Below are 15,112 nucleotides of genomic sequence, written 5' to 3' on the forward strand. Positions count from 1 at the left end.
AGTTTATGGGATTATGCAACCATCATCATAATTCAATTTTAGAATGCTGCCATCACCCTCAGGACCGTATGTACTTACTCCCAAATCCCACCCCTAGCCCCAGGCAACTGGTAATCAATTTTCTCTCACTGTGGATTTGCTTCTTTAGAACATTTCATATAAAAGGAATCGTACAATATGTAGTCTCTTGTATATTGAAGCTTTTACTTAGCATAATGCTTTTGAGGTTCATCCAGTAGGTATAAATAGGTATAAATATTTTCTTTTTATGTCTAAATAGCATTTCATTTTATGGTAGTACCACATTTTGTTTATCCATTTACGAGTTGATGGACATGAGCTGTTTTCAGTTTGAGGCTATTGTGAATAATGTTGCTATAAATGTTCACATATAATTCTTCGAGTGAACATATGTTTTCATTTCTTTTGGTTAGATTCCTAGGAGTGGAATTGCTGAGTTGTATGGTAAGTTTCTGTCTAACATTTCAAGAAACTGCCAAAAACTTCCCAGAGTGCACCAAGTTACAGTCCCACCAACAGCGCACGAGAGTTACGATTACTCCAAGTTCTCACCAGATGTTATGTTCTGTCTTTCTTGATTATAGCCGTCCTGGTGGTGTGAAATGTTCTCACTGTGGTTTTGATTTGCATTTTGCTCGTGACTAAGATGTAGAATATATTTTCATGCATTTAAATTGACATAAATGTATCTCTCCTTTGGAGGAGTGTCTTTCAAATTCTTAGCCCAATTTTTAATTTGAACATTTGCCTTCTTATTGTAGAGTTGTAAGTATTTGTTTATGTATTCTGGATACAAGTCCTTTATCAGATATATGATTTCCAAAGTCTGTGGCTTGTTTTTGTTTTTTAGTTTTTAAATAGCGTTGTTTAAAGCACAGAAGTTTTGGGGCACCTGGGTGGCTCAGTGTGTTAAAGCCTCTGCCTTCAGCTCAGGTCATGATCCTGGGGTCCTGGGATTGAGCCCCGCATCGGGCTCTCTGCTCAGCAGGGAGCCTGCTTCCCCCCTTCTCTCTGCCTGCCTCTCTGCCTACTTGTGATTTCTGTCTGTCAAATAAATAAATAAAATCTTTAAAAAAAAAAAGGACAGAAATTTTTACTTTAAGTGAAATTGAATTTATTGATAAAATTTTTATTATAATTTTTTCTTTTATAGATCATGCTTTTGATTTCATACCCAAGCAATCTGTAGCTAATTAAGTGTCACAAATACTTTCCCTTGTTTTCTTCTAAAATGTTTATAATTTTAGATCTTACATTTAGGACTATAATTCCTTTTGGATTAACTTTTATGTATGTTGTGAGTTAAGAGTCTAAATTCATACTGTTGTATGCGGCTGTTCAATTGTCCTAGCACCATTTGTTGAAAACACTGTCATTCCTTATTGAATTACCTTAACACCCTTGTTGAAAATCAGTCAACCATATATATCAGGGTTTGTTTCTAGAGTCTCAGTTCTGTTCCACTGATCTGTATGTCTGTCCTTATGGCAGATCTATACTGTCTTTGATACTGTCTGTACCTTTAGAGTAAGTTTTGAAATCAGTTAAGTGTAAATCCTCCAAATTTGCTCTTCTTTTTCAAGATGGCTTTGGTTATTATGGGTATAAACTGGATTTTATTAAGACCCACTTTGTCTTGCTTCTGGATCTCTTGCTTACTCTAACCAGTACTGAAACCTCAGGTCCTGGTGTTGATCATCTCTGGATATTTGCCATTGAGATAATTACTGTTTTGACAACAACCCTAGGCAAGAGTTAAGAGACAAGTGACGGGGGTGCGTGGGTGTCTGTCTTTGGCACAGGTCATGATCCCAGAGTTTGGGATCGAGCCCCACAGTGGGCTCCCTGTTCAGCGGGTAGTCTGCTTCTCCCTTTCCTTCTCCTCCTTCTCTGCTTGTGTTCCTGCTCAAAACAAGTGACAATTCCCTTGCAGAGGTGTTGAACAGTATCCTTCCCTAGGTCATTTTCATCAAGCCTATTAAAGGATGATTATTGTTAAAGAAATAGTAGTCTATACTAGTCTGAAGAGGAAGTTTCCATTTCATTCTAGGCAAGATTAATTGGTATGGATGTGCTGATTCTCCCTCTATTGGAGAACCCAATACACAGAACACCAAATACCTGTTCTTTTGTTGTCTAGACTAAAGGTGATAGGCGAAGAGGTTCAAGGTCAGAGGAAGCACAGTGCGAAGTGCTTCAATATCTGGGTGGTGATGGTTTGCTCTGGTTGGTCGGTGGCCAAGTCTCAGATCAGGGAGGGCTGTGGGAAATGCCCAAAGTAGGATCTGGCTCTGGGGAAAGTCAGTGACATGGACTGGCTTAAAGAGTTGGATTCTCCCACCAGAGCTAAACCTCCTTGCCACACAATGACAGTGGGGCCCTTGGGCATGGCAGACTGGGAACTCATTAGTTCATTGCTTGTCTGGGGTTGTGGATGCAGTTCACTTCAGGTTAAATGTCATTTACTGTGCTTCTCCTGTGCCAGGCATGTGATAGGTACGGGGCTTTGTAGTCCCATGGACTTAGCTTTCATTATTGGGTGGTTCTTGCTTTGTGTCTTCCAAATTGCTGACTGATTAATCAGATAAGCAAATCTATACAGATTCAAAAGGAGCAAAGCTAGAAGACTATGCCCAGTGTCTCTCCTACAAATCCTCTACCAGCTTCTTTCCCTTCTTCACCTGGTGTCCTGAGTATTTTAATAATGACCTTTTCCCTGGGGACAGGGCCCCTGTGTGAGTTTACAAGGTCAGCAACTGCGATGGTGGGAATTTTGTATCACTCTCATTTTTATACCTTGAAGGTGTTTTTTGAACCTCTGCACAAATTAGGGACTGGCACTATCAGTGGAGATTACAATTTCAGAAAATTTTGCTCTGTATTTATATTTTAAAAAAGTGAAGTGGGGATCTCTGGGGGCTCAGTTTGTTTAGAGTCTGACTCTTGATTTCAGCTCAGGTTATGATCTCAGGGTCCTGAGGTCAAGCACCACATCAGGGTCCAATGCTGGGCTTAGAGCCTGCTTTAGGTTCCCTCTCTCTCTGCCCTTCCCCTGCTTCCTCTCTCTCTTTCAAAAAAAAAAGAAGTGATTGTCAAGAGACACAGTAGAGGATTTGGAGATTGACTGAATCAGTTAGTGAAAACTGTTATAGAGGGGACGCCTGGGTGGCTCAGTTGATTGGGCAGCTGCCTTCAGCTTGGGTCATGATCTCAGGGTCCTGGAATCGAGCCCTGCATTGGGCTCCGTGCATGGGGGGTGGGGGAGTCTGCTTCTCCCTTTGCCTCTGCAGCTCCCCCTCCTTGCGCGCTCTCTCTCTCGATAAATAAATACACTCTTTAAAAAAAAAAAAAGAGAAAAAGAGAAAGCTGTTATATAGTCTGGGTTACATTGGATGTTGTGCAAAAAGTATTGTTGCTCAGTCAGCTAAGTGTCTGTCTTTGTTATGATCACTGGGTCCTAGGTTCCAGCCCCATGTGAAGCTCCCTGCTCAGGGGGAGTCAGCTTCTCCCTCTCCCTCTGCCCATCCCGGACCCCTGCTTGTGTATGCACTCTCTCTCTTTCTCAAATAAATAAATAAAATATTTTTTTTTAACGATTTTATTTATTTGAGAGACACACACACAGGGAGAGAGGGAACACAAGCAGGGGAAGTGGGAGAGGGAGAAGCGGGCTTCCTGCTAAGCAGAGAGCCCAGTGTGGGGCTCAATCCCAGGGCACTGGGATCATGACCTGAGCCGAAGGCAGACACTTAATGACTGAGCCACCCAGGTGCTCCTGAATAAAATCTTTAAAACAGAGAAAATCATAAGAAAGGGAAAATATATTTACAGTACAGTACAGTAGTAGAATGAGGCACCCATCTCCTTGTCTCCACCCAAAGTTCGCAAAGCTTGATCCTGGAGTGACACCTGCTTCTTGCTTCTCTACCCAGGAATATGGGAAGCCTCCTTCCAAGTGCAGAGAACCAGGGAAGGCAGATCACCTTTCCCTATTTCTCTAGTCACTTGTTCTACCTGACCCCTTTTATGGAGTTCTAACACAGTTTCTGCTTTCAGGAAACACTGGCAAGTGCTGAGCTGCCAGTTACCTGACAGTATTAACTCCCCATCTGGAAGCACTTTCAACACCATGTATAGGGCCCCTCTCCATTGTCCACCTTGAGCTTCTCCCTAGTGCAGTCCTGACCTGCCCTCCCCGCTGCCCCAACATACATCCATGTTCTCCCAGACCCCTTTATCCAGGGGTGGGGGGAAGGTTATTATTTAGTGGTCCCTGGTCACCTCCCACTAGTGAAGGGCCCTGCTGCTTTGGCGAGAATCCCTTCCCAGAGCCAGTTCCTTTTTGCTCTTTTTTTTTTTTTATATATATTTTATTTATTTATTTCACAGACAGAGATCACAAGTAGGCAGAGAGGCAGGCAGAGAGAGGGAGGGGGAAGCAGGCTCCCTGTTGAGCAGGGAGCCTGATGCGGGGCTCGATCCCAGGACCCCGAGACCATGACCTGAGCTGAAGGCAGAGGCTTTTACCCGCTGAGCCACCCAGGCGCCCCTTTGCTTTTCATTTCAAGACCCAAGTGAACAGGTATTGAGGTGAGGAGTGTCTGGATCAGAAAAGAGCCTTGCTGTTTCAGCTTTCTCTGTATCTTTTCTCAGCCTTCCCTTGGCTTCTAGTCATTTGGTGCTTCTGTCTTACTTTTAAATCACAACACAAAATACATGTTTATTGGGGGTGGTGGTGCATATAAGTGGACCCATGTAGTTCAAACCCTTATTGTTCAAGGGTCAACTGTATTATCTAATTTTCCTTGAAACATTCTCTTTGGCTCACAAGTTATTTAGAAGTGTGTTATTTAATTCCAAGATTTTTTCTGCTATGGTTTTCTAGTTTGATTTCATTTGGTCAAAGTACACACATGTATGTATTCGATTCTTCTAGATTTTTGAAGATTTGTTAAATGTGACCCTGGATGTGGTCCCTTTTGTTGAAGGTTCATGTGACTTGAAAAGAAGTATTCTGCTATTCTTGGATGGAGTATTCTTTAAAAGTCAGTTATATCCCAATTAGTTAATGGTATTCATTTCTACTAAATCCTTACTGCTTTTTTGTCTAGACAGTCTGTCAGTTATTGACAAAGGTGATTGACATCCCAAACTGTAATTGTAGATTTTATTATTTCTCCTTTTAATTCTGTCAATTTTGTTTCACTTATTTTGAAGCTCCCTTGCTTGGTGCATACATGTTTAAGACTGTTAAACTTTCTTGGTCCTCTTTGTCCCTGGTAATTTTCTTTGCTCTGAAGTGTAGTTTGTCTGATACTGATCTAGCTATCTAGCTATCTAGCATTGTTTGTCTTTTTACTTGTTTCTACTTTTGACTTACCTATGTCACTGTACTTGAAGTAAGTTTCCTGTGGGCAACATATAGTACTTTTTCATCCATTCTCACAATCTGTGTTTTTAATTGGTGCATTTGTGTCATTTACATTTGATATAAATGTTGTTATATGAAGACTTTGAAATGTTATTCAAGATTCTTTGTTTTTACTTTCAAAAGTTTATCTCTAGTTCTCGAAAGTTTTCAACGGTCTGGTCATGGGTTTTTTTTTTGTTTGTTTTTTGTTTTTTATTTTTTATTTGTTCTGTTTAGGTTTCACTGAGCTTCTAGTGTGTGAAAGTTTACTTTTTTTCTACATTTGGGCATTTTTCAGCTATTATTTTTTCCCAGTCCCCTCCACCCTTTACTTTCTCACTCTGGGGCTCCTTTTACATGATTTTTAAACCTTCTGCTTTTGTTATGCAGGTCTCCAAGACTCATAATTTTTTTCAATCTGTTTTCTTTCTGTTTGTCAGGTTGGATAAATTCTGTTGATATTTCTTTAGGTTCACTGACTTTTCCTTCTGTCCTCTCATTCTGTTAATGAGCATATCTAAGAGGTTTCTATTTTACTTACGGTATTTTTTAATCTTAGAGTTTCTATTTAGTTCTTCTTTGGGTATTCACTTTCTTTGCTGAAAATCTTTTTCTTCTTATTTCAAGAGTAATCACAATTGCTTATTTGGTCGTTTTTATAATATACAAAGGAGAAATAAACACGTAGAACGATACATAATGTTATTAGTCATTAGAGAAACAGATTAAAACCACAACGAGAGGGCGCCTGGGTGGCTCAGTTGGTTGAGCAACTGCCTTCGGCTCAGATCATGATCCTGGAGTCCTGGGATCGAGTCCTGCATCGGGCTCCCTGCTTGGCAGGGAGTCTGCTTCTCCCTCTGACCCTCCCCCTTCTCATGCTGTCTCTCTCTCTCAAATAAATTAAAAAAACAAACAAACAAACAAAAAACCGCAACGAGATACTACTGTAAATCTATTAAAATGGCTAAAGTTAAAAACAAAACAAAACAAAACAAAAAAATTCAAACCGAAAACTCACCATTTGAGTTGTTGCCAAAGATGTGGGGGATCTGGGACTCATACATTGCCAGTGGAGTGGAAAATTACACAACCACTTGAAAAGAGTTAGGCAGTTTCTTACACATCTGTACATGCATTTGCCAGATGATCTGTGCATTCCACTCCTAGATATTTGTCTAAAAGAAATGAAATCATGTGTTCAAACAAATACTTGTGTACAAATGTTTTAGCAGGCTTAATTGTAATAGCCACTACCTACAAGCAATCTAAGTGTCATTCAACAAGTGAAGGAACAGTCATTTGTAATGGACTACTTCTTCGTAATATAAAAGAATGGATGACTGACACCTGAAACAACTTGAATGAATCTCCAGGGGATTTGTAGAGTAAAAGAAACCAGAGAAAACTGCACATGTTACATTATTCCACTCTTAAAATTTTAACTCTAAAACACGTGAACTGGTCTCCCGTGACATAATGTACATGAGTGGGGGTCTGGGAAGGGGGAGTACTGAGAATTAAGGGAAGGGGAGAATATAAAGGGGCACAAGAGAACTTTGGAGTGGTGGATGTTCATTCTCTTCCTTGCGGTGATGGGTTCATAGGTGTATACATGTCAACACTTAAATTCTACACTTTGGGGCGCCTGGGTGGCTCACTTGTTAAGCATCTGCCTTCAGCTCTGGTCATGATCCTAGGGTCCTGGGATCGAGCCCCACATTGGGCTCCCTGCTCTGTAGGAAGCCTGCTTTCTCCTGCTCCCACTCCCCCTGCTTTTGTTTCCTCTCTTGCTATGTCTCTCTCTGTCAAATAAATAAATAAAATCCTTTAAAAAAAAAAGAAAAGAAATTCTACACTTTAAACACGTGCAGCTTATTGTATGTCAGTTACTATTAAATCAAGTTGTTAAGAGACATAGAAGACTTATAATTATTAAAATTGTATGATATAAAAACTTTTGTCATTTAAAAGGGAAAACTTTAAACTCCCCTCATGCTCTCTCTCTCTCTAAAGTAAATAAATAAATCTTAAAAAAAAAGGGAAAACTTAAGCATTGGGCAATGGGAAAATTACCAATTTCTGTAAATTCTGGATAAATGAACATAAATGTATTGTTGGAAGTGGAGAAGGTGTTGGAGTATGCAGATTCGTATACTAAAATGAGTTATGAGTTCTAATAATTTTTCAATACAATTTTCCATATAATTAGGATATATTTATATTGAATTTTAGCCAGTAATCTCTAAACGCCAAATTATGGACATATAGATAATGATCTTGGTTAGTAACTTCTGATATTATAAGAAATATTTTTCTAAGTACCATTTTTTATAAATTAATTGGTGAAAATATAGTATGGAAATTTAAAATTACTGAATACATTTACCAAAACTAAACTTAATCATTTTTCATTTTTTCAGGGCCCTCTGTCCTTAACTTTGGTGATATTTGTGTGAACTCCACAAATACTCGTCTACTCCATGTTGTTAATATGCTACCTATGCATATTTTGATCCACTTAGATATTAATTTGGAAGAACTTCAGAAAACGAACCAATTTTCATATGTGATTCCGCCTACAGCTAGTACTTATATATCAGTGGTATTTGAATCTCCCACCATTGGAAAATTTTGGAAGTAGGATTTATTTTTGAATTTCTGTATGCTAGAATCAAAGTGCCCTTTTGTAGAATATGTATTTTTTTGACTCAGTAATTGTTGAATATGTCATGTTTTGTCTGCAAACACAGAAACTATATGTGCATCAATTTGTAGATTTGTAGATTGATATTTCAGGGGTAGTCTGTCATAAATATTTTGATGTATTTCTTACTAAGGATTAATTGTGGGCATTAGTCAATTACATTTTTATATGTAAGTGAATTCTGTAACTGCAAATAGCTATTGTCAATTAAGTTTGACTGCTTTTGCTGTGTTACAGGTCTTTCACCTTTACAGTGAACAGTATACCTGGTGGCCATATCCTCGTGATGGCAGTTGTCATGCCAGTAAAGCTTGAGCTATCATCTAATGAGCTAGTATTGAGACCACAAGGCTTCTCCATGAAAACATGTTTTATGGGGACAGTGGGGTTGTATAATCATCAGAATTATTTTGCCAAATTTGAATGGCAGCCAGTAATCACAAAAAGAGGAATGGCATTTTCTATTCGTCCAGCTAAAGGTAACAGTTTATCCTATCTGTTTGATTTAGACACTCATTTATTCATGTGCTCATTTATTGAGTATGAACCATATAATGGTACTAAAAATAGAAGAAAATCAGACATGGTCATTGGGGCATATATATTTACATACCTAAATATGTAAATTTGATTTGAAAATATGGATCCTGTATTATGGCTTTCCAAAGAAATAGAAGCAATAGGAAATATAGAGAGGGAGAGTGGGAAAGAGGGAGGGAGGATATTAATTTTAAGGAATTGGCTCAGACAGTTGTGTGGGCACTCCAGTAGGCTGTCAGGCTGGAGACCCAGGGAGGGATTGATGATGCAGACTTGAATCCAAAGGGACTTCAGTTTTTTCTCTTCAGGCCTTCAGTTTATTGGATGAGATCCTTTTACATTATGGGAGGTAATCTTTACTTAAAATCTACTGATTAAAATGTTCATCACATCTGAAAAATACCTTTACAGCAATATCTAGACGGACCAACGAAGTGGGTACCATAGCTTCGCCAAGTATAGCCAAGTTGACAAAATAAATCTTCACAGATATTGATGAACAACACAGTATTGTCTTGATTAGTTTTAGTTTGATAACGGTGACAGGATATGATTCAGAATAACATTTTGTTGGATTGTGAATCATTTTAGAAGCATTCACAAATTCTTTATAATTGATATTTAATATAGGTAATAAAATCCAGTTAATAAAATTAAAAACTTAAAACTGTCATTCAAGGGGCACCTGGGTGGCTCAGTCATTAAGTGGCTGCCTTCGACTCAGGTCATGATCCTGGGGTCCTGGGATCAAGCCCCGCATTGGGCTCCCTCCTCAGCGGGAAGCCTGCTTCTCCCTCTCGCACTCCCCCTGCTTGTGTTCCCTCTCTCACTGTGTCTCTCTCTGTCAAGTAAATAAATAAAATCTAAAAACAAAACAAAACAAAACAAAAACCAACCCCCCCCGTCATTTAAATAAGTAATTTTTTAACTAATAGAAAATAATCTCTGATTTACTGTTTTTGGTGGTTCCAAATATTTGTTAAGTGTCCTGTTAACCTTGTTTCAGCTGTTCCCCAGAATCTATAATTCCACATTATGTGCCTGCCATAAAACTGAGTCCTGGAAACTGCTAAAATGTTATCTAGTAGCCTGTCAAATTCCGCAGACATCATTGTGATGTGCTCTGAGGACCTCATGAGGACAGAAGCTATCGTTTAAAGAAATAAGGTGGCAAGTTAGAAGTTGAATGATGAAGGGGTATCTGGGTGGCGCAGTGGGTTAGGTGTCCCACTCGTGATTTGGGCTTGGGTCGTGATCTCAGGGTCATGAGATTGAGCCCCATGTCAGAGCGTGGAGCCTGCTTGAGATTGTCTCCCTCTCCCTTTGTCCCTACTGCTCCACACCCCTGTTCCCCAAGCCCGCTTGCTTGAATTCTACCTCTAAAAAAAAAAAAAAAAAGAAAGAAAAAGTTGAATGATCTATATAGTATCTTCATTTTATGTATCCGTTATGCCTTTTCAGCTAGCTGGAAGGATCTATATTTTTGTATTGGCAGTGACTCATGTGGTGTTTTATAATCAGCAGAAGTCTTTTTCTGCTTGAAAGGGAAGTAAAACTTTTGGGTTAGATAAAACTGATTTCAAAACTAGTCTTAGCTTCTTTGAGGTTTGTGATCTTGAGAAAAGTACTCTAAAAGCACTAGTTTCCTTATTTGTAAAATGGAGAGACTAATATATCTCATAAAGATTAAATGTATGGAAAACTCCTTCCATAAAGACTGGCAAAGAGTGGTTGTCAAAGAATTAGATAGTTACATGGTTATGAAAATTTTCTAATTCTGTTTGGACTTCTTTTTTCCCTGAAAATGTCCTCAGAGTAGTGATAGCTTCACGTGCATCTAGCCAGCAATCCCCACTATCAATTACTTGTTCCCTGCTTCGTCCCTTTCTTTTTCCTTCCCTCCTTCCTTCCCTATGCTCTTCCCTTTTTCCTTCCTCTCTTTCCCTCTTTATTTCTAATTTAGGAATATTCATCATTTGGGGTCTAAATAGACTATATTTCAGATCACAGAGAAGTACTGGTTTATAGAAATCTCGCCATAGGTATGTATTCTTTTGAGTATCAGTCATTTCCAAATCATGATTTTTATGTAAGTCTACTGGTGTTTGTAACAGGGAGTGATACAAATGAGCTTCAGCATTAATTTACATTCATTTAATTTTAGTACAGATATATTCATGGATCTATATAGTGGTAAAGTAGTACTGTACCTTCATTGGGTTGGAAATCATTGATACAGCCATACTTAATCTTTTTATTCATGTGTATTGATTTAACAAATCCCAGATTATAATTTATTAAGCATCCAAGTTATACTTCCATCAGTTTCTGTCAGATTCATTTGACCAGGCTCTTTTTTTATGATTAACACTGGTAAGCCTGAGTCCTGCCTTGGTACTAGAGAAAAACTGAGTGAATAATCAGACAAGAGAGAGAGAATACTTCTGCACATCTCAGAGATTCTGGATAAACCTTCTCTAGTTGAAAACAGGCATCACGTTGTGGTAGTTACATTATCTACATTCGTTATAGGTTTGGTTAAGCACATGATAAGGCACGGAGCGTGTCTGGAAAGCACAGTGCTTGGCACTTTTCCTTGTATTTCTCCATCCTAACCAGGGCGAAATGGGTGGGGCTTTCCCCTGGTGCCTGCTGTGGAAATGTAGTGATGATGCTTGATTTGACAGAGAGAAGTGGATTTATAATTATGAACTTGAATGCTGGTTATGCTTCTTCTAATTGTTAGAATTCTTATTTTTACAGGGGTGATTTTAGTGTTTCAATTTTTTTGGTGGCTTATGACATCTGCTATATTTTTCAATCAAAGCACAAAACACAAAGACATTTAATTCCAAATACAATGTTTTTGAGCAATACTGTTAGGCTTTAAGTACTTTCGATTTTTTAGGACACAAATAATAAAGTACTCAAATCTATTTCATGTAGCGTTGAAGAAGGTGTGCATAATTTATATTATAAACATGGGTTTTTCCTATTCCATTTTCCTTTTGTTCAGAATATTCATGTAATTATTACTCAGTTTTGTTTTGCCTCTTTGTTAAAACAGAAAGTAACTTTTCCTTACGTTATTTTTCTTATATCCCTTTTGCTATATTGGCTTTACATTCTGAATAATACATTTAGTGCTCATTGTCTATATTTTTGTAAACTAAAGTGAGTAGTTCTAAATTAAATTTTATGTTGTGATGGTGCTTTCTCCCTGAGGTGTGATGTATTTTGGATTTGGATTTGGGTCATGGATATTGCAGAGGGTGAGTCTAAGAGTGGGTTGATATGGCGCGCCTGGGTGGCTCAGTTGGTTAAGCGTCTACCTTCAGCTCAAGTTAGGATCCCAGGATTCCCGGATCTAGGGCCTGCTCTGTGGGGAGCCTGCTTCTCCCTCTACCTCTCCCTCTCTCTTTGTCCCTCAGGAATAAATAAGTAAAATCTTAAAAAAAGAAAAAAAAAGGGCGTTGATGTTTTCCAAGATAGAATTGGGCTTCTTATTTGACTTTTTTGTTAGGTACTATTCATGTTTGTGCTTTTTGTGTTTTTTTCCATGTTGTCTTTCATCTTACTGAACTGTTGAGTCCGCTCAGTCCTCACACTTGGCTTCAAGCAGTTCACTCTCACTGTCTTTTGGTGAAAGACCCTTGGCCATGCATAGAACCTGCCCTGCCAATCCCAGCCTTGCTCAGTGTGGCTATCTGGTTTATTTCCCCTGTTTCCTGATAATATAATATTCCTGGAGAAAAATACATAGCCGTGCTGATGGAAGGGAAGATACTTACCTCAAGCTGACCCTTCCACATGGATCTATAATCCTCTGCTCCTCTCAACTCTTAGCATGCTTGGGTGTCTTTATAGATATTATTGGATCTGCTTTGTCAAAGTTACTTCCAATCAAACTTTTTGATAGACCATTCTCTTCCAGCATGGTCACTCGACTTTTATACTCCCCCAGGCTTTGTCCTCCTGGAGAGTTTCTGCTCATTTTTCACAGTTCAAATGCCATCTTCTTATATAATGAAGTTTCCTCCCCTTCCTTGGGCTAATTTAGGTTCCCCCCACCTACTCTCACTGTGTATTTGGTATGTCATCTATAGTTATTTGTTCATATCTATATGTAATAGATATTGCTTAGTCCATATCTGATATCCATTCCCCTAAGAGGACCCTTTTTTTGGGGGGGGGTGGTAACGTTCATATCTAGAAATCTCTTTTCCCCAGCTTTTCTTGACAATGAGATAGGGACAGCAGTTTCTTTTAGCTCTAGCTTCCTTCTTGGTGCCAGGCACTGTTTGAAATACTTCTTCATATATGAGCTTCTTTAATCCCTACAACAATTCTCTGAGTTACATACAGCTGTTGTCCCCGTTTATGTCTGAGGAGGCTCTGGGACATATGTTAAATTAATTATCCAAGGTCTCAGCTAGAAAATGGCAGAGCTGAAATTGGAACCATGGATTTTGACCTAGAATTTGTGCTTTTATTTATTTATTTATTTATTAAAGATTTTATTTATTCATCTGACACACAGAGAGATCACAAGTAGGCAGAGGGGCAGGCAAAGAGAAAGGGGGAAGCAGGCTCCCCACTGAGCAGCAAACTTGATGCAGGGCTCCATCCCAGGACCCTGAGATCATGACCTGAGCCGAAGGCAGATGCTTAACCCACTGAGCCACCCAGGCGCCCTGAATTTGTGCTTTTATAACCACTATACTATGATACCTTCCTACATGGATGAAAGCCAACATAGTATAGAATGGTAGTAGGAAGCTAGAGGGATCATTGCTCCTTGAAGGCATCGTCATCCTGCTAAGGCAGTCCTGGAATACCAATCTGTGGCCTTCTGATGGCCTAAGATGAATAAAACTTCTAAGTCATTCTTTCTGTTAAGTATTATTTTCTTACTCCAAAGAAAATGATGAATTTAAACAGATGAAATAGCTCACACCAAATGTGCCTGATACTTCCTCGGTTCTCAATACATTTGAATTATAAAAATGTGTTAATTACTAATAGCTACATCAGAAGATATCAGAGGTGATATCTCCAAGGATGTGAACATTTTAAAACAAAAAAGCCTCTGATAATTGTAATTCCTTCCTCTGAAAACTGAATGAGTGATGTCAATAATTATGTCAGAGTGTTGGGAAACATATGAAGGGGACATTTTGCTAAATATTGGCATACTTTTTATCAAATATTTTGTTTTACCTAATAAAATTTGAAAATAAGGTATGTGTTTTAGATTGTAATCAACCCCTGTAGGTCTGTACTCACTTGATAATCTCCTGTAGCATTTCTGTATATTTTGAGTTTAATATAAATAATTTGTTATAGTGTCATTATGTTCTTATGCTGCTTCTTATTTTGGACATTAAAATGTATATAATTAAAATGTGGTCAATATCTGTTCTTTCTAAATTCTCTGTAGGCACGGTTGAACCATACTCTTCATTGGAATGTGAAGTAACATGGCTGCCGGGTTTCAGTTCTCCAGAAAGGGGAGAATTTGTTCTTCACGTCAATGAAGGAAACACACTGACACTAAAATGTGTTGCACATGTAATGATTTCCTTTAGATATGATTTTTATTTTGAGGGCTTTCAATTGGTTGGGTGTATATATATGTATGTATAGTTGAGTATATGTACTATGTTAGTAAAACTGATTCTGCTTGCAGTATTTAAAGGAGTTACCATTTTCTTGGTGCCACTTCTCTATCATAAATGAAGACTTTGCTAAAAAAAAGTGTTATGTTACCTAAAATTAACTCACAAATCCAAGATTTTTGTGCCAACAATACTAGATTTTCATTAGAGCCTCTATAAACATACAATACCATGGGGTCACTTGAAATGAAATTATTTTATTAACAGAAACCAAGGAAAAATAGAGAAAATTATATTTTTTCCTGTTGTATTGTTAGAATTCTAGTGGCAATTAATAATTCAGTATGAAATGGTCCACATAATTTACATAGCAAGGAGATACGGAAAATTCCAATTTTATAGAATATACTTCTTATAATAAAAATGAGTAAAGTTAAGGCTGCAGTATGTAATTTTAACTTTGTTTTTGTGGTAGAGCCCAGAAGGCCTTAACTTCATGCTTTGTAATCACCAAGAATCCACTTTACTTGTGTATGAAATTTTCCTCCCAATATTCTTAGTAATTTAACTCAAGCCAAGTGCTATTTTACTGAATCTCATCTCTGTCTCCAGGCCATGATCATGCTTTTAAATATTTCAGCTATGAAGGAGCTCATAGCCTTAAGAGATAAGAGATTCATCCACTTTAATGATGGCAAATGGCAGTCTGAAATCAGTAGGTTTATTCCTCTGCTCCAGACTTGAAATAAGCTGGACCCTACTGCTTTTCCTATGTTTGAATTACTTGCTCTTCTTTTTAAAAATTTCTATTGAAGT

At 38.2% G+C, this 15,112-nt stretch overlaps 1 protein-coding gene across 1 annotated transcript in view; it reads left to right on the forward strand.

Annotated features, from left to right (window-relative positions):
- Positions 1 to 15,112, forward strand: part of CFAP47 (cilia and flagella associated protein 47) — a gene marked incomplete at its 5' end in the record, with an annotated part of 422,483 nt that overhangs the window by 52,301 nt on the left and 355,070 nt on the right. The window contains 3 exons of the mRNA XM_080795480.1: positions 7,855 to 8,071; positions 8,376 to 8,617; positions 14,119 to 14,249. Coding sequence (XP_080651606.1) covers positions 7,855 to 8,071; positions 8,376 to 8,617; positions 14,119 to 14,249 — 590 coding nt within the window. The remainder of the gene's footprint in view (positions 1 to 7,854; positions 8,072 to 8,375; positions 8,618 to 14,118; positions 14,250 to 15,112) is intronic.

Source organism: Martes martes (assembly GCF_963455335.1).
Source record: "Martes martes genome assembly, chromosome: X".
NCBI lineage: Eukaryota > Metazoa > Chordata > Mammalia > Carnivora > Mustelidae > Martes > Martes martes.